At 37.2% G+C, this 24,591-nt stretch overlaps 1 protein-coding gene across 3 annotated transcripts in view; it reads right to left on the reverse strand.

Moving 5' to 3' along the window:
- EPHA3 (EPH receptor A3) overlaps positions 1-24,591 on the reverse strand; it is a 367,831-nt gene that overhangs the window by 70,130 nt on the left and 273,110 nt on the right. For 2 of the 3 annotated variants that reach the window (XM_054482953.2, XM_063661463.1), the window contains exons 6-7: positions 10,837-10,961; positions 7,314-7,476 (exon numbers count right to left, since the gene is read on the reverse strand). In XM_054482953.2, the coding sequence (XP_054338928.1) occupies positions 7,314-7,476; positions 10,837-10,961 (288 nt within the window). The remainder of the gene's footprint in view (positions 1-7,313; positions 7,477-10,836; positions 10,962-24,591) is intronic. The other variant, XM_054482954.2, reaches the window with a different exon arrangement.

Here is a 24,591-nt window from a genome sequence, read left to right on the forward strand (position 1 = left end):
GCTTGTTTTACCTCCAATATCCATATTCATTTGAAAAGTGATATAATACATGGACCTCAACACATACCACCAACAAACTGTCCCTCTATTTCCTACCTTTATAAATGGCCCATTTATTCACCTAGACAAATGGTTGGCAAAAAGGCCCAGGAGCCAAATCTTGCCCATCCCCTGTTTTTGTACAGCTCACGAGCTTAGAATGGTTTTACATTTCTTTTAACAGTTGTAAAAAGTCAAAAGTATGAGATTTCATGACATGTGAAAATTCTAAATCTAGGAAGTTCAAATTTTGCTGTTTATAAATAAAGTTTTATTGGAATATAGCCACAATCAATCATTAATTTGTATATTGTCTGTGACTGATTTTATGCTAGAATGGGCAAGTTGAGTAGCAGCAACAGAGAATGATGTGCACAAAGCCTAAAATATTTATTATCTGGCCTATTAGAGAAAAAAGTTTACTGACTCTTGACCCAGACCAATGCTTCTCAGACTTTAATGTTCACAAAAGCCACTCAAGAATCTCTGGAAAAGCAGTTTCAGATTCAGTCAATCCGGAGTGGGGAATGAGATTGTACATTTCTTATGAACACACAGGCAGTGCTGATTATGCTGATTCCAGACCACAACATTTTGAGGAGCAAGAATCTAGACCATAAATATAAAATAACCTTCTCCTCTCCATCTCCTAATCATTCTGCCTCCAATTAATCACCAAACACTCTTAAATATCCTAGTTTAAGTCTTCATTTATCTTCTGAATTATAATTAGAAATTCCTAATTTGGTCTCTGTTTGTATGCTTTTCACATATTTTATCTTTCAGAATATTCCTTCTAAACCATGAATTTGACCATGTCATTCCTATGCATAAAAGTTTTGCATAGGAAAATTTTGGCTCTCTATAACGTTCAGGATAAGATGCAAATTTCATAGCAGAGCATGTAAAAGCCATTTAGAATCTTTTTCATGTTTAAATCCCCAGCCACATCTCCTACAAACTCCATAAGCATCCTAATCTCTAGATATTTTTAAATACACACAATTCCTGGAACAGCCTCTTTTATGCTCTTATTTGCATATGTTGTTCTTGTGGTAAATGCTGATTAAATACATGAACACCTCAGGACTCAAAAGAAGAGCAGATTTTAGTTATCCGAATACTATCACCTCCCCAGGAGCCAACATGTCATCTTCAGCCTGAACAAATCTAAGTTTGGAAGATTTTCTCTAAAATATGTGGTTTTAGGGATAGTTAAATAATGCAAGAAAAGAAACATGACAGATAGGTTGTTAGGAGTTTCCTGTGAGTAGCATCTGAAGAAAAGTGCTCAGAGTGTGGCAGGATGGCACACTCATAATATAAACTGTTGCAAGCCCTTTATTCTTTACTACCAGCAAACTATTGTTTATACCTCTATGGCAGTCACAGGAGTGCTTGCTCAGATGTTCCCGCTGCAGAGAGTACAGTCAGCAGACAGCCTCCAGCTGCTGCACCTTCAGCTACAGCCTTCAAGCACAGGTTATGTTCCCCTTAGTGACTTGACAGTACTGGCAAAGGGTTACTGGAGCCTGGCCATCCCTGCCCAATGCAACACTCCTCAAATGGGTGATCTGTGCTCTGAAACTCCCCATTGGCTTGGCCAAAACCCTTAGAGCTGCACTGCTGTCTGGGGCTTCCCCTCCTCAACTCTTTCTTCTTTCCCTCCTTGCCTTTATAAATGACAGACCTACATCTCAGTCTGAGGTTCTGCTTGCCTGGCTCAGCTCCATCTGCCTTTTATCCTTCACAAATATTTCTCCTATAAAGCTCTTGTAGTTTCATCTTGGTATCTTCCTCCCAGAGCATCTGGCTGTTACATCCCTATCCATTGGCTACAGATCTGTGAATGATTTGTGAAATAGCTTAATCCAATATTTCAAAAATGCTCCATAAACATATAGTGGTGACTTGAACTCATGCTTTTCACTTTGCATATTGTAATAATTTATAGAAAGCAGCAAGGTTTGAATTCTCTGGTTATTTTGATTAGCCAGTTTATAAAATAAAGCTCAGTGAAAGTGGGAAGGGAAATATGATAGAAGAAAAAATAATTCTCTATTTCTTTTTCTGTTGAAAACAGAATTAAACTAGAATTTCTCTACAGTTTTTTCTGTCTCTAAAATATATGACTCACAGAGGCTATCTAAAGCACATAACTAAATCAGATCATTTCCATTGCTAAAATTAGCAAATATGTGAATGAATAATAGTGATGAGTTACATAGGTGTCTAATAATTTAATGTAATTGATAGCTATTACATTTCTTAATAATTCAATTTGAATGTTTTCTGCTCCCTCTGTTTCTATTCATTTCCATTTTACTCCATCCTACGCAGAGTGCTGGCTTTCTCTCTCAAAAGAGTGATTCAGAGTTCATTCTTTTGAGTCAGAACTCCTGGATTTATATTTATTTGCTGTGTGACATAATTTTGTTGTTTGAGAATTAAATGAGTTAGTACTAGTAAAACACAGTAGTGCCAAGCATACACTAAGTGCTCAATAAATGCTACAAACGTTTATATCATTTCCCTGGTTAAAACTTTGCAAAAGTACTCTATTTCCTACAAAATTATAGATGATGAATGCCTAATTTTTACATAGAAATTTCTCCATTTAATGATTCCATTCTCCCTTTGTCAGGCTTCCTTTATGTCCCCTAGTAATAGGGCCCAAGAAAGTAAAGTTGTACCATTTTTACTCTTCAAAACAACAAATAATGAGGGTGTGAGGCATTAGGGAGCGTGAATTTAATTATCCCTGGGGTTGTCTTCTTCATAGCAATATCCAGTGAAATCCTCTCATTTTAAAACTCAACTTTATTCCATAGATGGTTATTCTTGAAATTCTTCAGATGTTCAAATTATGGACTATTTGTTTAAACGCAACACACATGCACAGTGAGTACCTACTATATGAGGCTATATGAGGTACTATTTTAAGCACTTTACAAGTAATAACATATTTAATAAACATTAAAATCTCATGAGTTATCACATGATGTTCCCCAATTCCCAGATAGAAAAACTGAGACATGGAGACTTGAAATGACTTGTCAAGTTCACCTTAATAATGCTCATCTGCTCTAATGTATTTGATCTTAACTCTCACTTTATCCCTGGTTTTCTTGTGCACAAAGCACACACCACGGCTTCAGTTTTTCCCCACTGAGGGTTTCCAAACAGTTGGACTATCTGCTTTTCCAAACATGCCCTAATGTATGTACTTCTTGTATTGGTGGAAGCTACCTTCATGCTAGGAAAATCCTTTTACTCTTTTATACTCCGTGCTTTCTATGGGTCTTAGCTTAGTATTTTTTTTTCATGTGCAATAATTGCACGGTTCAAGACTTCATATCCTGGAGATTCTAGGTTTGTTGCCCCCACTGACTAGATATGCAAACTCAGAAAAAAACACACAAAATCTGTATCTTAGATCATGTATAAAAGGATACAATAGTATCTGAATAAGTTATAGAACAGAATCAAATGAAATGTTTATCATACTGCTTTATATACTGTCATGTAGAAACATGGATTGTGGAATCGATGTATCCCTTGCCAATTGTGTGACTTTGGAAAACTTCCTTAACCTCTCTTTGCCTCAGTTTCCTCACCTGTAAAATGAAGATGATAATAAATATCAAATACTGACATACAAAAATAAGATACTTTAAAGCACTTAGAAAAAAAATGTGCTCTACTCTGCCTCCATCACTTCCCTATAAAGTTCAGAAAATGTTATCTAAATTCCAGCTCAAAATACATCGTGTTCTACCAAGAAATATGCATACATGTCATGAATGAGACATTCTTATGTAATTAAAAAATTAAGACCGGCCAGGCACAGTGGCTCACACCTGTAATCCCAGCACTTTTGGAGACCAAAGCAGTCGGATTACTCGAGGTCAGGAGTTCAAGACCAGCCTGGTCAACATGGTGAAACCCCGTCTCTACTAAAAATACCAAAATTAGCTGGGTGTTGTGGCACACGCCTGTAATCCCAGCTATAGAATCACTTGAACCCAGGAGGCGGATTTTGTAGGGAGCTGAGATCTCACCACTGCATTCCCACCTGGGTGACACAGCAAGACTCGGTCTCAAAAAAGAACAAATAAATACATAAATAAAATAAAAAATTAAAACTAGAGGGAAAAAGCAAACTGTTAAATACAAACATAAGTCTTACGTCTATTTTTTTAAAAAATCAACATATAACAAATAAGATTCTTATTAAATACTTCGAGCATTTAGGAATATGTCATTTTGATTTAGTAAAAACAATAGAGAGAGTGAAACAAAAAAAATTTTGTCTTTTACCTCCTAAGACAAAAGGCATTTTTTTCTCATTTATATTTAAAATCTGGAAATATTATGGTGAAATAAGGGCAAAAGTAAACTAACTTTTGTAAAAAAATTAAAATGTGTAACTCACAGTTTTTAAATAAATGAGGAGGGAGAAAAAGGCTCATATTTTTCCATCCTTTTTTCCTCTTCTCTCTCTCAATCAATGGAAGCATTGCTAATACAAAACTTACTTGGCAAAAATCCTAAGACCCTGAAGTTTTCAAATGAGATATTTCCTAAACCTCAGACACTGAAGCCTCATTAGAAGTTTATGCAAAAATGCTACCACAGCAATATCTGTAGTAAATCTGGAATTATATTAGAATTTTAAAATATATTGTTTTTGCAAATTTACTTATCAGAGAGGGTTAAGTGTTAAGACCATGTAATATTACAGGGATGTTCCCAAATATGCATAAAACATGTTTATCTGATAGTGCTCTGAGCCTTTTGCCTCATAATATGCCTGATTTCTACCACGGGACACAATAAATACTAGCTTTTGCTAATTCTATGATTTCAGATCTCTCCTGATAAATCAAATATAGATTTTGTTATTGCTGTTATTTCAAATATTCATTTAAGTCCCAGTACTTTGGGAGGCTGAGGTGGGTGGATCACCCTGAGGTCAGGAGTTCAAGATCAGCCTGACCAATATGGTGAAACCACATCTGTACTAAAAATACAAAAAAAATTAGCTAGATGTGGGCACGTGAGCCTGTAGTCCCAGCCACTCGGGAGGCTGAGACAGAAGAATTGCTTGAATCAGGGAGGCAGAGGTTGCAGTGAGCTGAGATCATGCCATTGCACTCCAGCCTGGGCAACAGAGCAGGATTTTGTCTCAAAAAAAAAAAAAAAAAAAAAAGATATTGAGAAAAGTTAATCTGTAATCGTTTCAGAAGGAGAAACTTTCTTTCTACCACTTAACATTTGCAAAAAGTTGTAGAAGTACTAATGTTAAGTTACACTTATATTTTATTATTGAGCCATCTGAAGTTTTTAATTTGTTTTAAACCTTGTTGGCACTTGCATTTCCATCATATTTCATGTTTTGTCTCTAATATCCTCTGAGGGTGATTTCTCCATACACATTTTATTGTGAGGATTAAAAGAAGTCTTTTAAGAATAGATTTACGTATTTGAGGATGGCAGCTCTCCTTTGAGTAGAATTGTCATGGTTCAGCTACGAGCAGATGATTTCTAAAAACATTAGCATTTCAACACCTGGTAGAATTTACAGCTCCTTATTGTAAGCAGCATTTCTAATTGTCTGACAGAAAGTGTGCCATAAAATATGTACTCCAACATGAGTGAACTTGATGGAATAAATACTATATAACTAGAATGATTCCCATATTTTTAGGCCAATCATGAAAGTTTTTATCAGGTATCAAATTTGGACACAAAAATATACCAATAACAAGGAGATTTTTACGTCAGGAACAAACTAGAAAATGGGAAACACAGGTGTCGGGGAAGAATGGGGAATGGGAATGGTCAGAAGACTATTATATCTCTTTCAGCAGAGTGTTGAGCATTGGCAGACCTTTCCTAGGTAATCTATTTCTAAAGGGTGTGCATCTTCGCTCATCTTTCTAGGCTACCTTACAACAGTGAATTTAAGTTGTAGAAAACTGATAGTGATATATATCCTTTTTCCTTTAACAATTGAAATAGCACTTATTTACTAGAAAGACAACTGATTTGTGCCCTGTAAGAAAGATGACCTCAATCATTACATTTATTACCCTCATTGAATATTAACCAGTTTGGGATATATTAGCACATTTTTAACATTTTATGATTACCTAAACACACGCGCGCACACACACACACAAACACACATAATTATGTATCTGTTCTTCAGGTTTTTCTTAGAACAGGTTTTAATCTCTTGCTAATCTGTTTATTAATGAGTTAAGTAGCCGGGCGCGGTGGCTCACGCCTATAATCCTAGCACTTTGGGAGGCCGAGGCTGGCGGATCACCAGGTCAGGAGATTGAGACCATCCTGGCTAACACGGTGAAACCCCGTCTCTACCAAAAATACAAAAAATTAGCCGGGCGTGGTGGCGGGCGCCTGTAGTCCCAGCTATTAGGGAGGCTGAGGCAGGAGAATGGCGTGAACCCGGGAGGCAGAGCTTGCAGGAGCTTGCGGTGAGCCCAGATCGCGCTGCTGTTTTGCAGCCTGGGCGACAAGAGCAAGACTCCGGCTCAAAAAAAAAAAAAAAAAATGAGTTAAGTAAAATCATTAACTTCTACTCATTTTATATTAGTGCCATAGACATAATTTTACCTTTTTGAAAATTATATTTTAGCAAAGGGCTTTTTTAAGTATGAAGAAAATTCATTTAAAAAAAAGAAAAGTTACTGGAAAAATGTTTGCCAGTTTTAGGCCAATTTTAGCCAAATTTGGGGTTAAAGGAACAGGCTATTCAAATTACTTCTGAATGTGAATGAAGTGATAAAACACATTTTAGAAAATCCTTATTCTCTCTGTGATATGCTATTGAATGTGTTAAGGATTAAAACAGAATTAAGATTCTCATGGATCAGCAAGTTTCTTTTTTGTGGTTCATTGAATCATGCGATGAACCTGGAATATCTGAAATGACGGGCACTGGAAGTGTGTTACTATATTAAATAATGTTCCTCGAAAGCAATTTATGGCTAACAACAAAACAAAAGCATTTCAGGCATTAGAATATGTTTGATTTCCATATGAGAAAAAAAGAAACACAAAATGTACACCCACACAAACACAAATACTGTATACAGACATAGGGCTCCGCAAATTGCAATGTCCCAAGCAATATACCTTAGACGTATCACATTTGTTTAAAACTTAGAAACAGTGAGAATAAATAATCAGACATCTTTTGCAAGATCCCTGCCCCCTCCTCTAGACTACATTGAAATAATACATACAGTCTGGACTAGTTTCAAACTCAAACTTGCGGCTGTTCGTCCCGTATCCAGCGGCTGTTCGGGCTCGGATTTGGAATACGTATATAGTGTCAGGCTTGAGGCTACTGATGGTAACATTTGTGCCTCTTGCCCTCAGAATGGTATAACTCGTCTCTTGTTCCTGCTTTGAGGTCAGAAAAAAAAAATCATGTTAAAATCTAATCTTCGTAATGCTATAAAATGATAAACAGTGAACCACTCAAACCTGATTCTTTTATATTTTAACACAAATCATAGGATGGATTTAAAAAGTCATATCGATTATTTCAATTATTTTATTCTCTGAACGCAACTTAGGCATTTTTTGTTTTTTAGACGAAGTCTTGCTCTGTCACCAGGCTGGAGTGCAGTGGCACGATCTCAGCTCACTGAAACCTCTGCTTCCCGGGTTCAAGCGATTTTCCTGCCTCAGCCTCCTGAGTAGCTGGGACTACAGGTGCTCACAATCACTCCCAGGTAATTTTTGTATTTTTAGTAGAGACGAGGTTTCACCATGTTGGCCAGGCTGGTCTTGAACTCCTGACATCAGGTGATCCACCTGCCTCAGCCACCCAAAGTGCTTGGGATTACAGGCATGAGCCACCGCACCTGGCCCAACATGGGCATTTCTAAAAATAAAAATATTTACAGAATTTCCTAATTTGAATATTGTGATTTCTGCCCTGCATGTAAAACAGGAAAAATTTGGCTTTATTCTAACCAGTAAATATGTGAGAGAAGATATGTTCTCTTCAAAGTCAAGGCTGAGAGAAAGCTTAAATCTAATTCCAATAACAAACTTACAAAGAAGAAAATATCCCTTTGAATTAAACCTAATAAGAATGCTCTATTGATTCTGGAGTAGAACATTTTCTTAATCAACCTTAAAATATTAAACATAAAAAATCAAGGTTTTATATGTAGCTCTACATTATTTTTAGCTTAACTGTATTTGTGCTGTATTTAATCTAAGTCACTGTGGTTTGGTAGAGACAAAAATCTCCAGATCAAAGGCTAGAAATATTTCCCAAAAAGGATCTCTAGGAGATTCACATTGTACATTAGATTCACACCACATATTTTAGTGGTCTCTTTGTGTCAAGCTTTGTTTACAAATATTGAATTTATCAAGAATTACGTTTTTTCTCTCACATATATTATTATACATAGAGCTCCTATGGGGAACCTGATTTCAAGCAATGGTACAATGTCCCTGCACCTAGGGTAGGACCTAGAGTGGGTAATATGAAACACTGTATATCCTCAACCAAAACGAGATTGAATAGTACAGAAAACACGCCATACATTACATATACTGTTAATCACCATCAGTGAAATAACCAGTCAAGAAAGCTAGACCTTGTGGACCTTAAATCCTAGACAATCTTTCTAAATATTACCAAGCATACTATAAATATTTAGAATTAATTTTTAAATTTAGGTATATGTGATGCAAATATGTATTTAAAGGAATATATTTTAAATAATATTACAGATATGTATGTATCAAAAAATACTTAGGGAATAATCAATAGATTTGACCATTTTTTTCCTGCAATGGTTAATATTGTTTAAAAGTAATGTCCAGGGGCAGTGGCTCACGCCTGTAATCCCAGCACTTTGGGAGGCAGAGGCAAGTGGATCACCTGAGGTCAGGAGTTTAAGACCAGCCTGACCAACGTGGAGAAACCTCATCTCTACTAAAAATACAAAATTAGCTGGGCATGGTGGCACATGCCTATAATCCCAGCTACTTGGGAGGCTGAGGCAGGAGAATTGCTTGAACCTGGGAGGCGGAGGTTGTGGTGAGCCGAGATCATGCCATTGCACTCCAGCCTGGGCAACAAGAGTTAAACTCCGTCTCAAAAAAAAAAAAAAAAAAAAAAGGTAATGATGCTTGTTGCGTTTGTTGAGAGAGTTTGAAATAAGGCAGCATACTTCTCATGTTTGTGAAAGGTACAGATGTATACAATTAAAATTTGAGATCAGCCTCATAGATCTAAATGTTAGGTGTTCTTCTCCCAGTTCTGAAATCTAGTTTGAACTGAGGCACATTACTGATTTTTAAAAATTTTGTGGCATCATTTATGAACATGAATTATTATATTTGCCCATTCTATCTTGTCACACTTCTGAAAATAGATCACAATCCTATGAGTATTTGACTTTACCACAGCAGAGGACTCAAAGCTAAGAGAAAATTTATTTCTACTACAATTTTGGAACAATGAAGTTTATTTGGCATCAATTTCTTTTAATGAAAAAGACATACTCTAGGCTTTCTGTAAGAAAGACTATGAAAAAAATGACATTATACTAGAGAAATACATTAACTTCAAGCAAGGAAATAACTACATAACGCAAAACAATGTTTTTATATTATGCATTTTTGCACAGTTGATTATGCCAATAATTCTCATAAGGATCTATTATCATGTAGAAAAAGGTACCTGATATAGGGAAAAACCTACTAAAGGAGGACTCATGGCTACCACAATTCAAAACAGATGCCTAACATTTATTAGCAATGAGGCTGTGGGAAATTCATATAACGTCACTCTCAGTTTTCTTATTTGTAAAACAACTTACTTTGCTACTTCCATAAGGTTGTTATACAGCTCAGACTTAAGTAATGTCCACAGAAATGTTCTGTAAATATAAACTGCCATATAAATGCACAATTTGCATTTAATTCACTTTAACACACTTTATAAACTGAAGTAGATACACAAATATGTAGTGTTCATGTTAGTAGCTGTGAAACTAACTAGCTGTGATTCTAAGGTTTAAACATATCTTGTCTTTAAACTTTACTATCATTTACAAACAGAAAAAAATGAGTTATTTAGAACGATGGAATACTCGCCACTCCACTCAGGGCAAAATAACCACATAACTATTTTTTAATAATTTTTAAATTTGGGGTAAAAATAACCATGCACCTATTTTTGTTAATAATTGCATTACCAAGCCACAACTTTATGTCAGGCAAATTTATCCATCTATCCCCAACCTTTTAAATTTCCTTCTACAGGGTCAAGAAAATCTTTTCATCATCAGTTAAATAATACAATATTTTTGTTACTAGCACAATGTTGCTATTTGTATTGAATGAAATGCATGTGAATTTGAAGATCAGGAAATGATGCTTGAGGCAATGAACTAAAAAAACAGTTCACAAATAGACTAAGAAACCACAATAAAATAGTTGGTAGAGTAGGGGTCTTGGTGTAAAAGGATATAAATGTCATGCTATTGCCATAACTAACTGGATTAAGTTGGCAGTGGAATCTTTGATGTTGTTTATTGCTGTAGAATAGGGGGTATTCAACAAGATTCTTTCTAAACCTTCCTTTACCAATAAATCAAAGGGGTCACAGGGCCACAGTTCTAAACAGTGCTCTACCATTTACCAGCAATGTCACTGGTTTCTTTGCAAGAGCACAGCTCATGAGGAAACAGCTTCTTGCCTACACAGCCCAACCCTGAAACATTGTTTCCCCACCTTTTCATAGTATTTGACCTCGTAGTCCAATATGATCCCATTAGGATGTTCAGGTTCTTGCCAGGACAAAGAGATGCTATTTCTGGAGGTCCGATCTTTCTTAATCGTCAGGACAGGCGATGGAGCTGTAAAGAGAGGATGGGAGGGGAAGGTGGAAGGAAGCAAATTAATGGGTTGGAAAGGGTGGCGAATAAGAACAGAGAGAGAAGGGAACATGCAAATGGAGTCTATCATTGTTCCAATTTTTGGCAAGAAAGCGCTATTTCCATTTCCAAGGCTCTTGAGTATTAATCTGGCCCCATATCCAGACTCAACAGCTGGATTATAGCCCTGGTACATGCAGGCCTAGGGAAAATGTGCTGAGATTCTCTGCTGCTGGTGGACTAGTGGCAAGTGAGCAGATGTTTTCAATCTGCTACTACAATGTAAGCAATGAAATATATTTGATGTATTAAAAAAAGAACAAAACATCAGGACTACCTATTTGTTATAATGTTGCAAAGTTATTAATGCCAGATTCTTCACCTCATTGATAACATTTTCATATGCAGCTCTGCAAGAGGACTGGAATCCATTATGCACAAGGAGTCCCATGGTATCCATAGGTAATAATAATATTTAGTATATTGTAAAATACATATGATTTAGGACATATTACAATAGGTCTTGACTTCTGACAAACATCTCTTGACTACAAAGAAAAGGAAACAACAATCTTCTTTTGTACAGTTTTATTTCTTAAAAAAATACTTAACGAGAGGTACCAAGGAAATGACTGCTATATGTGTTACAATTACCTAGACATGTTTTGAAATGTCTTATTTGATGGTGATTCTACATTTGCTATGTTTTGCTAAGCATTATCGAAAGTATGGAATATGAATAAAAACCCCATCTGTTTGGATCAGATATCATAGGGTCAAATTCATTTCTAACTGAAGATTAAAAATATTTTAAGTGATTTCCTTCTTCAAACCCTTCCACTAAAAGGAAAAATGCATACTATCATCAAAGTACTTCTGCTTTCAAATCTCAATCTTGGTTCACTCGCCAGTCGAAATGTCTCACTGGAGTTCAGTGGCACCCTGCCTTAATGGAATGCAGCAAAATAAACTACAAACACACAACAAACAAAAACTCAGGAATCTTTAGATACATTAACTGTTGAATTGTTTTCATTGTTAAAGAACTTATTTTTATATAGATTTTTCTCAAATCAAGGACCATAAGAACCTCATGTATTTGTATTTCCCACAAGTTAGCAGAAGTTCCATGTTTGTTGTTGTTTCTATGATTATCACATGACTTTTGCATCTGACCTCTCGTTCAAACTTTCCTATCTAGAAACACTTTTCATTTTTATTCTTCATCTATAATAGAAACTTTCATGATGCTTGCCTTGTGCCACTTCAGAGAAAACTGTACACCAAAAAATAGACTCTACTGCAATATTTCCCATCCACTGGGTTTTATTATTTGTGAGAACTCATAGGAACTCCTTCTAATTGAAGCATGGATTGGCCTGGGAATGACGACTTAATCTTTTATTATTTTTTTCTTTTTTTAAGACAGGGTTTTGCCCTTGTTTTCCAGGCTAGAGTGTAGTGATGTGATCTCGGCTTACTGCAGCCTCCACCTCCCAGGCTAAAGCAATCCTTCTGGCTGAGACTACAGGCTTGTGTCATCACAATCAGCTGATTTTTTATTATTCATAGAGACAAAGTTTTGTCATGTTGCCCAGGCTGATCTTCAACTCCTGGGCTCAAGTGATTCTCCCCGGTAGGCCTCCCACGGTGCTAGAATTACAGGCATGAACCACCACACTTGGCCTGACTTAATCTTTTGCTAAGGAAAAATGTAGGTGTTGCTTTTCTGATGGAAAAGTAAATTCATTTTCTTACCAACTTTTTGCTCCCATTAGAAATTAATATCTTTTCATATAAATTAACATAATTTACCTTTCATTATCAATTCTTCATCTATTCAACAATCCTCTATTTTAGTCCCTAAATTGGCTTCACCCCCACAACCCTGCGATTTGCTCTCTAAAATTGATTCCAAGCAAAAGATAAGTTATTTTTCTTATACTTTAGTTGAAGCTTCATAAACATATCCAATATTTATAAATGTATTGCTGAATTATAAATAAATGGATATGTGGATTTTTTAAAAAATATTTTATTTTTACTTACTTTAATACTTAGAAAAATCAAATCATTATCCAATCACTAATAAAAAAATTGCAGCCCCAATGTCTTTGGACTCAAATTTTGCATTTTCTACAATGAGGAAATCCTACTAATTTTTCTGCTGAAGTAAGTCCATTAATGGAGTCACATTTAATGTCAGGTTCAAGAGCATTTCAAGAAGCTTAATGTTGGAACACATGAGGTCCTACATTTAATTTGATAGCATCATGAAACTTTCATTTTTTCCTAGTGGCTAAAATTCATTTTCAAAGAGGTTTTGAAAATAACCAGGTACAGCATCTCTCCTTTAAAAAAAGAAAAGTGAGAAAACAATTTATTTCAAAGAACAATTGCGATGAGGTTTGTATTAACTTTTTAATGAAAGCTTTGCCGGCTGTTTTGGGGATCTGTCCAAATTTTACTGTTTCTGCAGTGAGCAGGACTTTATAACTGTTGAATTTCTTCAAAGCTCTTTGAGCAAGCTGCAGGGTCCTGTTGGACTGTAATAAATAGGCTTTTGTAATTCCACACTTACTTAAGTAGAGGCAATTGCTTGAAGCTTGTGCCATCGCTATGCTAAATGAACCTTTTCTGATTGCTGCTTTTGGACCCCTATTAAGTCATTTGTTCTGCTCTTTTAATACACGCCCCTTGTGCTGGCTGCATTTCAGCAAAGTTCAACTCAGTACACCAGCTGGAAGCCCAGTACTTTTAGGTAATACTCATCAATATTTTAATATTAATAATTAACAGGAATTGTTTTTCTTTCCCCTGATAAATAATGTGGACATAATAAAACATAATGGAGAAAGAGACAAATTTTATGGGCAATCCATTGTATCAATGCTTTTAAAAAGTTTTCTAGAACACTTTTTAATTCATGTTTTGAGGTATAATTTATCGATTTTTTATGTGCTGTAACACAATTTAGAATATTAATGAGAAACAGTGACACAAATTATGCTTTTCATTAATTTTCAGATATCAAAGAGTGATTTGTTCAAATTACTAATTTGCAAATTCATAGAAATTCTTTAAGTCAGTATTTTTCTGTACAAAAATCATGATATTGCAGTGTGCACTGTATGACAGATTTATTTTCTTTTCTTTCTTCTGTTTTTTAAATTTGCAATTTGAGAGAATGGAGGTTAATGGTTAAACAAAATGGGAAAAAAAACTTTCAATTTCCTTAAGACTGGAAAAATGCTGGGAGCTACAGGCGAAATTAAGAAGGAAGAGAAAGCTCAGGGATTTTTTGGCAAAATCGCAATTGCTAAAATCGCTAAAATCGCAATTGCTAAAATCGCAATTGCCAGTAAATGACCTGATAGCCTAGGATTTTTTTTTTTTAGATGGAGTTTCACTCTTGTTGCCCAGGCTGGAGTGGAATGGCGCAATCTCAGCTCACTGCACCTCCAGTTCCCGGGTTCGAGAGACTCTACTGCCTCAGCCTCCCAAATAGCTGGGATTACAGATGCGTGCTACCACACCCAGCTAATTTTTGTATTTTTCGTAGAGACAGGGTTTCGCCATGTTGGCAAGGCTGGTCTCGAACTCCTGACCTCAGGTGATCCACCTGCCTCAGCCTCCCTAAGTGCTGGGATTACAGGAGTGAGCCACCGCACCCGTCCAGATTTTTAATTTTCTGCCTCTTATACACCCTAATTGATAGATTACTGAAATGGTTCCCTTTATTAAAAGAAAGAAGTTGATGACAGAATAGGATGCTGAGAAACTGGTGCAGGCACTGATGCAAGTTAGCAAATAGTTCTGTAGAAAAACAAATGAAGAAACTGGTAAAAAGAAAATTTAAAACCATATAAAGGTAATAATTTTTAGCAAATTCAAAATAATGTCTGGTATGTAAAATACATTTTTGTTGTATTGGTATTTAAAAGAGAGAAATAATATTAATATTTGATTTTTAACTTTTGCTCTTCTGGGTACAGCTGATATATGTGCCCTTTGTAAAACCATAAAGAAAGGAGACATAATATACTTTGTAAAGTGGCATTGATTATATTTTAAATGAAATATTTCTTAAAAGAATACAAATAGGCCGGGCGCGGTGGCTCACGCCTGTAATCCCAGCACTTTGGGAGGCCGAGGCAGGCGGATCATGAGGTCAGGAGATCGAGACCATCCTGGCTAACACGGTGAAATCCCGTCTCTACTAAAAAAAAAAAAAAATACAAAAAATCAGCTGGGCGTGGTGGCGGGCACCTATAGTCCCAGCTACACGGGAGGCTGAGGCAGGAGAATGGCGTGAACCTGGGAGGCAGAGCTTGCAGGCCTGCAGTGAGTCCAGATCACGCCACTACACTCCAGCCTGGGTGACAGAGTGAGACTCCATCTCAAAAAAAAAAAAAAAAAAAAAAAGAAAGAAAAGAAAAAAATACAAATAAAGGAGAAAAAAATAGTTAAGACTAAGAGGGAGGGGCAGCTCATGCATCACACAGCTGACCATTCTCCATGAAGCTTCTCTGGACTTACACAGCGGTACTGAAAACTTCCAAACACCGCCAGTACTAAAGAAACTCTTAACTGTGTGTCAGTGGAATTGCATGATGCTTTCAATCTATTCTTCTTTCAAATGTTTCTTTGATCATGACATAGGACTAGACAGATATTTTCACCCTATATATCTAGTAATATATGTTTTATAAAACCTGATATAAAAGTGCTTTTCAGGCCAGGCACAGTGGTTCGTGACTGTAATCCCAGCTACTCGGGAGGCCGAGGCAGGTTGATCACCTGCAGTCAGGAGTTCGAGACCAGCCTGGCCAACATGATGAAACCCGGCTCTACTAAAAATACAAAAAAAACTAGCTGGATGTAGTGCCGGGCACCTGTAATCCCAGCTACTCGGGAGGCTGAGGCAGGAGAATCACTTGAACCCAGGAGGTGGAGGTTGCAAGTGAGCAGAGATTGCATGCCATTGCACTCCAGCCTGGAAAACAGAGTAAAACTCTGTCTCAAAAAAAAAAGTGCTTTTCAATTTCTCTTTTAAGAAGACACAACTTTCTGGAAACCAAGGGTTGACTTGCTCACAGTGTTTTCTTCCCTAAATCCAGGCCACTGCAATGACAGCCTCTTGAATCAGCAACATGCAATGACTAGTTGACATATATGACAGAGAGATGAAAAGTACCACTTTTTTTTTTTTTTTTTTTTTTTTTTGGAAACGGAGTCTTGCTCTGTCACCCAGGCTGGAGTGCGGTGGCACAATCTTGGCTCACTGCAACCTCTGCCTCCCGGGTTCAAGCGATTCTCCTGCCTCAGCCACCCGAGTAGCTGGGATTACAGGTGCAGGCCCCCATGCCCAGCTAATTTTTTGTATTTTTAGTAGAGATGGGGTTTCATCATGATGAGCAGGATTGTTTTGAACTCCTGACCTCAAGTGTTCTGTTTGCCTTGGCCTCCCAAAGTGCTAGCATTACAGGCATGAGCCACCACACCCAGCCAAAGTACCACTCTTAGTAGTTAATAATTGGCCAGGCATGGTGGCTCACGTCTGTAATCCCAGCACTTTGGGAGGCTGAGGTGGGCAAATCATGAGGTCAGGAGGTCAAGACCAGCTTGACCAACATGGCAAAACCCCATCTCTACTAAAATTCAAAAATTAGCTGGTTGTGGTGGTGTGTGACTGTAATCCCAGCTACTTGGGAGGCTGAGGCAGGAGAATCACTTGAACCCTGGAGGTGGAGGTTACAATGAGCCAAGATGGCACCACCATACTTCAGCCGGGGCGACAGAGTGAGACTCAGTCTTAAAAAAAAAAAAAAGTTAATAATTGAACCTCAGCCGAGAAGTAGAGAAGAACTTTTTCTAAAAGATTGTTTCTTCATCTATTTGAAGTATAGAAGGAAGATGTTTGCACATTGTAACCGGAGTCATTGACTACATTCAATAAAATAATAGAAAAACAAATTACAATGGTAAAGCAAAAATGTTGGCTAGAAAGTGTCTCCTTGTGAAGGGATCTGGTTAGGGATGAGACCTGCATCATTCACAGTCTGTGTTAGAATTACACTTGATACATGTGTGTGCCAGACCTAGTGACAGACATGGAAGGGATTCTTTGTTTTAACTATGGTGTTTTAAAATCTACATTTACCATTATTCTGCCTCTAAAATATGACCCTTCCTTAAAATCAGGAAGTGTAAACTTCAAAATTCAACCCTAAAGGATCTGGTTTGGTTTATTTGTTTTTATTGGGACCTTCCTCTTTCTAGATTTGGGAATTTCTAATGAACCTCTGAGGTATCTCTGTGGTTTAGAGATTGGACAAGTTAAAGTAATAACAAAAAGGGCTCAGGATTTCTTTTCCAAGTGAGCCAAAGCTTTTAAAAATTATCTTCATGGGAAAATACATGCAGTAAATGGTTGAAAGATTTTTCTTTTGAATCAGACATGACTTTAAAAGCATTAGTCTCTTATTTTTCTTTACCATTCATTACAAAGCCTACTGAGGAACATTTCCTTCTCAGTTTTTTCAGAAGTGAACACTTCTATTAAATCCAGAAACTCTCTTGGGTTTGATTTAGCATAATCATTCATAGCTTAATGTTCTCCAACTCACCATTCCTACACTGATTTCCCCAAACCTGGTGTTCTGATTTTCTATTTTAGCTACAAAGCCTTATCAATTTGTAGTGTATCCAGTTTGAAATCTCAGAGTTATACTTTATATTTTTTCTCACCAATAATTCAGCTTGCCAATCAGCTCCACTTTCTGAAAGCTGATCACTTTTTTACTTTTCCAGCCATGGCTTAGTTCAAACCCTTGCCATTTACCAACAGCATTGGATTCTATGCCTTTTAGCTTAATATTTTCAGAATTTCAACTTTCTATACATTTTGATGATTTAGTATTTTATAAAGCAAATGAAACATTGATTCCCTTCTCTTTCAAATTCGCATAATTTCAAATCTAGGTTTTCTAAAATGTTAAGCAAATAATAAGCTCCAACAGAATGGTCTGGAGATCTGTATTTTTAAGAAGACGATAGCAGAAAACTCTTAGGATCACAAACAGTTGGGAAACTTTAGACTACAGTAGGATACAAAATTTGAAATTCATTTCATTGTTATTTAGTGCTCTTCACAAGACTGCAACATACATACCAGCTTTGTCATTTATTGCTCTCCATACGAAGCTAAAATTCTAAAGACAATTTTTTTTTTTCAGTTATTTGTGTATGCTGTACTCCCTGTCTGCAACACTAGATCTCTTTCATTTCCACCTGGAAAACTGCTTCTACTACTCATTATTCTCCAAAATCCTTTGCTAATATAATTCCCTCATAAAGTTTCTCCTGAGTCCCTTAGGCAAAAGTTAATCAGGTCCTTCCTCTGGCCTCTTATAGTATAGTTGCTCCTTCTCCCATTATTTAGCCCACTGCATTGTGTTGTAATTACATCATTTGCTTACAGTATGTCTTCCCACTAGACTGTATGTCCCTCAGAATCTTAGGTGCCTAGCATAGTGCCAGCTTTGCATAAATCTACCATGGAATTTGGTTAGCCTTGGAATAAAGTATACAGCATATTTTGTGGCTGGTTCCTCTGAAAAATAAATTCTATTTAGCCCCTGATATTAAAATAATAAAATTAAAATCAAAATGGCAATTAAAATGTGCTTAGAAGAGAGACTACTCTCTATAAACTTATGTTACTCAAATTCTATAGTAAAAAGAAAAGTAATTTTCTCAATAGAATTAATTGTGCTGGGAGAAAAATATTCTAAGACATAATACACTGAAAATAAATTTTGACCAGAATTTCCTCCCCCGATTTTTTGATAACAGTATATACAAGATTTAATCTTTTCTAAAGACTAAAACTCCAAAATTTTAATCATTGAATTTTAAAGATCTAAAGTAGTTTTAAAGACTGGAGAATTTTGTTACAATTTATAATCTTATCCTTTTCTCAGCATGGAGAAATAAAAAAATTTTTAAAAGTAATGACAAATGAAGTATGCATTTCATAGTCATTTATTGCATAAATTCACCAAAATGAAATCTTATTTTTTATTTTATCAATTAATCAACATATCCCTTTTTATAAAAATATAAAGGTCTTCTTCTTTTTAATATCCCCGAGTATCCTCACAGAATTAGAGCAATCTTCATATATATGATATATGTGATACGGTTCTGAAAATCTAGGGATAATCATAGATTTCTAAATATAAGGTTTTAGTGTGAAAGAGGTTGTATTAGTTCATTCTCGCGCTGCTATAAAGCACTGCCCAAGACTGGGTAATTTATAAATGAAAGAGGCATAATTGACACAGTTACTCAGGGCTGAGTAGGCCTCAAGAAACTTATCACGAGAGAAGGGGAAGCAAACACTTCCTTCTTCACATGGCAGCAGCAAGGAGAAGTGCAGAGTGAAGTGGCAGGGAAGCCCTTATAAAACTATCAGATAACATGAGAACTCACTCCCTATCATGAGAATGGCATGAGTGTAACTGCCCCCATGATTTAATTACCTCCCACCTGTGGGTCCCTCCTAGGACATATGGGGATTATGGGAATTATAATACAAGACGAGATTTGGGTGGGGACACAGAGCCAAACCATGTCATTCCACCCGACACCTCCCAAATCTCATGTCTTCACATTTTAAAACACAATCATGCCCTTCCAATGGTCCCCCAAGTCTTAACTCATTCCAGCATTAACCCAAAAGTTCAAATCCAAAGTGTCATCTGGGACAAGTCAAGTCCCTTCTGCCTATGAGCCTGTAAAATCAAAAGCAAGTCACTTACTTCCCAGATACAATGAGGGTATGGCCATTGGGTAAATACACCTATTCCAAATGAAAGAAGTTGGCCAAAACAAAGGGACTCCAGGCCCATGCAAGTCCAAAATCTAACAAGGCAATAATTAAATCTTAAAGCCCTGAAATAATCTCTTTTGACTCCGTGTCTCATATCCAAGTCATGCTGATGCAAGAGATGGGCTCCCACAGCCTTGGGTTTTTCAGGGTACAGCCCTCCTCCCATTTACTTTCATGGGCTGGTGTTGAGTGTTTGTGGCTTTTCCAGGTGCATCCAATGCAAGCTGTCAGTGGATCCACAATTCTGGGGTCTAGAGGAGAGTGGCCTTCTCACAGCTTCACTACGCAGTGCCCCACTGGCGACCCCACATTTCCCTACTGCCCTAGCAGAGGTCTCCATGAGGGCTCTGCCCCTGCAGCAAACTTCTGACTGGACATCCAGGCATTTCTAAATATCCTCTGAAATATAGGTGGAGGTTCCCAAACCTTAGTTTATGACTTCTGTGCACCTGCAGGCTCAACACTAGGAGGAAGCTGCCAAGGCTTGGGTCTTGCACCTCTGAAGCCATGGCCCAAGCTATACCTTGGCCTCTTTTAGCCACAGGTGGAGCAGCTGGGACACAAGGCAACAAGTCTCAATGCTGCACACAGCAGGGGGTCCCTGGACTGGCCCACAAAACCATTTTTCCCTCCTTGACCTCCTGGCCTGTCAAAAAGATATCTGACATGCCCTGGAGATATTTTCCCGATTGTCTTGGCAATTAATATTTGGCTCCTTATTACTTATGCAAATTTATGCAGCCAGCTTGAATTTCTCCCCCCAAAATGGGTTTTTCTTTTCTACTCCATTATCAGGCTGCAAATTTTCCTAACTTTAATGCTCTGCTTCCTCTTGAATGTTGTGCTACTAAAAAAAATTGTTCCACCAGATACCCTAAATTATCTCTCACAAGTTTAAAGTTCTACTGATCTCTAGGGCAGGGGCAAAATGCCACCAGTCTCTTTGCTAAGCTATTAAAAGAAGCACTTTATTCCAGCTGCCAACAAGTTCCTCATCTCCATCTGAGACCACCTCAGCCTGGTCATCGTTGTTTATATCACTATCAATATTTTGGTCAAAGCCATTTAACAAGTTTCTAGGAAGTTCCAAACTTTCCCACATCTTTCTGTCTTCTAAGCCTTCCAAGTCTCTTAGAAATTCTAAACTATCCCATATTTTCCTGTCTTCTTCTGAGTCTTCCAAATTGTTCTAACCTTAGCCTGTTTCCCAGTTCCTAAGTTGCTTCCACATTTTTGGGTATCCTTATAGCAGCACCCCACTCTCTGTGGTACCAATTTACTATATTAGTCTGCTCTCACACTGCTATAAAGAACTACTCAAGACTGGATAATTTATAAAGGAAAGTGGGTTAATCGACTCCCAGTTCTTCAGGACTAGGGAGGCCTCAGGAAACTTACAATCATGGCAGAAGTTGAAGCAAACATGTCCTTCACATGGCAGCAGGAAGTAGAAGTGCTAAGCAAAAGGGGGAAAAGATCCTTATAAAACCATCATATCTTGTGAGAACTCACTATGATGAGAACAGCATGAGGGTAACTGACCCCATGATTCAATTACCTCCCACTGGGTCCCTCCCATAACATGTGGGGATTGTGGGAACTATAATTCCAGTTGAGATTTGGGTGGGACACAGAGTCAAACCATATAAGAGGTTAATATTGATAAACAGCTATATTTAAAACTCTTATTGTCCACTTGAAATTGAAGTTGATTATCTCTAAAATAAGAAATTATGTTGGTAGGAAATAATACATATAGAGCAAATAATTTTTTTCATAATGAAATCCTTTTAGAAAATGCAGTATATTAGCAAACCTATCATAAAATACTGTGACTCTTAGAGGAAATATGTATGTATAATATTTGTATTTATGTATGTGTGTGTGTGTATAAAATCAGTATGTTTTAGAAAAAATGATCCTTGGATTGCGGGGATGTTCTACAACATTCTTATCTCTTTTCTGGGATGTTCTACAATATTTTTATCTCTTTAGGTCCTTTAGAGGGCTGTGGTACATATAATACACCTGCAGTTTGAGCATCTAGTGATCCCTATCCTAGGATGTCCATACATTGATATACAAGGTGATGAGAATGATGGTTATTCATCTAAATATTTGCGTATGTGTGTATTTATGTGTGTCTTTCAGCCTAGTGCTTATTCTTTACATATATCATATGAAGCTGCTAACGGATCTGGTGGTCTTTTAACATGAGACAATTGAAATTCAACCGCATCTATGACATTCTTTCTTTTTTTCATCAGTTGTACCTGAAACATAAGATACCCTCAAAATGCTTAGACAGATATGCATTTAATTGTATGAATTTTTAAAAGGCAATATTCTTAATTTTATGTCTGAAAAATATATGCTTCACACTTCTATTTGTTAGAGCCTAAACGTTTTGGAAAAAATACATTTCAGAGACAAGATAAACAATCCACAAGGAGAAGATCAAATCTTTATTCCCAGAGGGCCAAAAAAATTTTTGCAAAATTCCTAAATTCAGTAAGTTTCTGTCTTTCACTTTCCAGAAAATATAGCTTAGATTTGCAAGTGAAAAATATGTTTAACCACTGGCTTTGTTAATCTTGGGTAAGCACATTAACTTTGATGGAATTTTAATAGCCCAAGTCCCCAACCAGTGCAAGATTGCTTTAGACAATATCTTCTGCTTGTTGTCTTAATTCATTGGTTTCCACAAAATTAAGATGACAAAGTAGAAACTTTAAAACTACAGTTGATAATCAAAATTGAAAGGACTAAATATGAAATCTTAGAAAAAAATTAGATAGTATCTTATACAACTTTTTAGTCTGTACAGTAAATCACATATATCTCAGTATAGATGGCTCCAAAGATCGAGGAGGGACAACTATTGAAAGTATATGGCTGATGAACATGTGGTTTTGAATGATTCTATAAAATCAAGCTGAAATCAATGCGGAACAAATTTCAGATTAGAAATTGGCTGACTGGCCAGGCACAGTGGCTCACGCCTGTAATCCCAGCACTTTGGGAGGCCGAGGCGGGCAGATCTCGAGGTCAGGAGATCCAGACAATCCTGGCTAACATGGTGAAACCCCGTCTCTACTAAAAATACAAAAAAATTAGCCAGGCGTGGTGGCGGGCACTTGTAGTCCCAGCTACTCGGGAGGCTGAGGCAGGAGAATGGCGTGAACCCGGGAGGCGGAGCTTGCAGTGAGCTGACATCGCGCCACTGCACCCCAGCCTGGGCGACAGAGCGAGACTCCGTCTCAAAAAAAAAAAAAAAAAAAAAAAAGAAGTAGGCTGACCACACTGTGAAGTTTTGTTTCTTGTTCGTTTGTTTGTCTTAAAGCACTGCTGAGGTCATAAGTCTGTTCTGAGTGAGGGTCATTCAGGGCTAGAACTGCCTGGCAGTTCCAGCACAGGGCAGGTGGATGCTGGCAGGATTCTTTGTGGAGCTTCTGAAAAACGGTTTGGTCACTTTTAATTAGAGGCAAAAGTTGAGAGATGTAACTTAAACATATCTTTAGTTCAAGAAAGGATTGATATTTGCCCACCCTCCATTCTAACAGATAATGGTAAGAAAACTTTTCGGAAAGGCTATTCTTGGGTTGTTTGGCTCACGTGCCCAAGCATAGGATAGAAAGGAGTAAAGCAAAATTCCATTATATATTATGTTATGTTATATTCAGACACTAAACAAAATATGTACTGGTCTTAATCTTTTATTAGCAAACTACAACTATAGAGTGGAAGTGAACAGCAGAGAACATTCTACAGTAACTAGAAATAATCTGTATCTTGATTGGGGGATATATCTTTGTGAAAGGCCATTAACTTTCACACTTATGAATAGAATAATTCATTGTATGTTTTACTCAATGTTAAAAGAAGTAAAACATATGGTTTATATTATTAGATATCAGTATATCAATATATGAAGTTACTCTGAATATTTTCTTCTTTTTGTATTCCTGATGCTCTGGCATCTGAGGCCTCACTGACTGGGGAGAAACTGCCTCTTCTAGGGCTAGTCCATTCTTAGAGATAGCAAATTCTAGTCCAGGAACATGCCTTTCATGTGCAAACTAACCAATCCAGAGCCCTCCCTCTGAAACACCTCCTCTTTCTGGCTCTTACTTTCCAGCAAGAAATACTCTTCTGTCCTAATCATGTCAGGGTCAGGTACCAGACTGCTAGAGACAGTCCCTATACCTCAGAGCTAACTGAAATTATTCAAGCAAACCAACCCCGAGTCTGTTTACCCTGTCTTGCCTTTCTCATGAAACCACAATAAATGCTCCCATCCATGCTTTTCTCTTGCTCCCTCTGCCTCCTGACTGACCCTGGTGCTTCTCTTTGTGGCATTATGTGACATGGAATATTCTCTTTTTTTTGACATGGAGTTTTTGCTCTGTTGCCCAGGTTGGAGTGTAATGGTGCAATCTTAGCACACAGCAGCCTCCACTTCCTTGGTTCAAGAGATTCTCCTGCCTCAGCCTCCCAAGTAGCTGGGATTATAGGTTCCCACCACCATGCCTGGCTAATTTTTGTATTTGTAGTAGAGATGAGGCTTCACCATGTTGGCCAGGCTGGTAATGAAATCTTGACCTCAGGTGATCCACCCAGTTTGGCCTCTCGAAGTGCTAAGATTACATGTGCGAGCCACCACCCCCAGCCATATCCTCTATTTTTCAGCGGCAACCTTCTGATCTGTTGGCCTCA

The sequence above is a fragment of the Pongo pygmaeus genome, chromosome 2 (assembly GCF_028885625.2).
Source record: "Pongo pygmaeus isolate AG05252 chromosome 2, NHGRI_mPonPyg2-v2.0_pri, whole genome shotgun sequence".
NCBI lineage: Eukaryota > Metazoa > Chordata > Mammalia > Primates > Hominidae > Pongo > Pongo pygmaeus.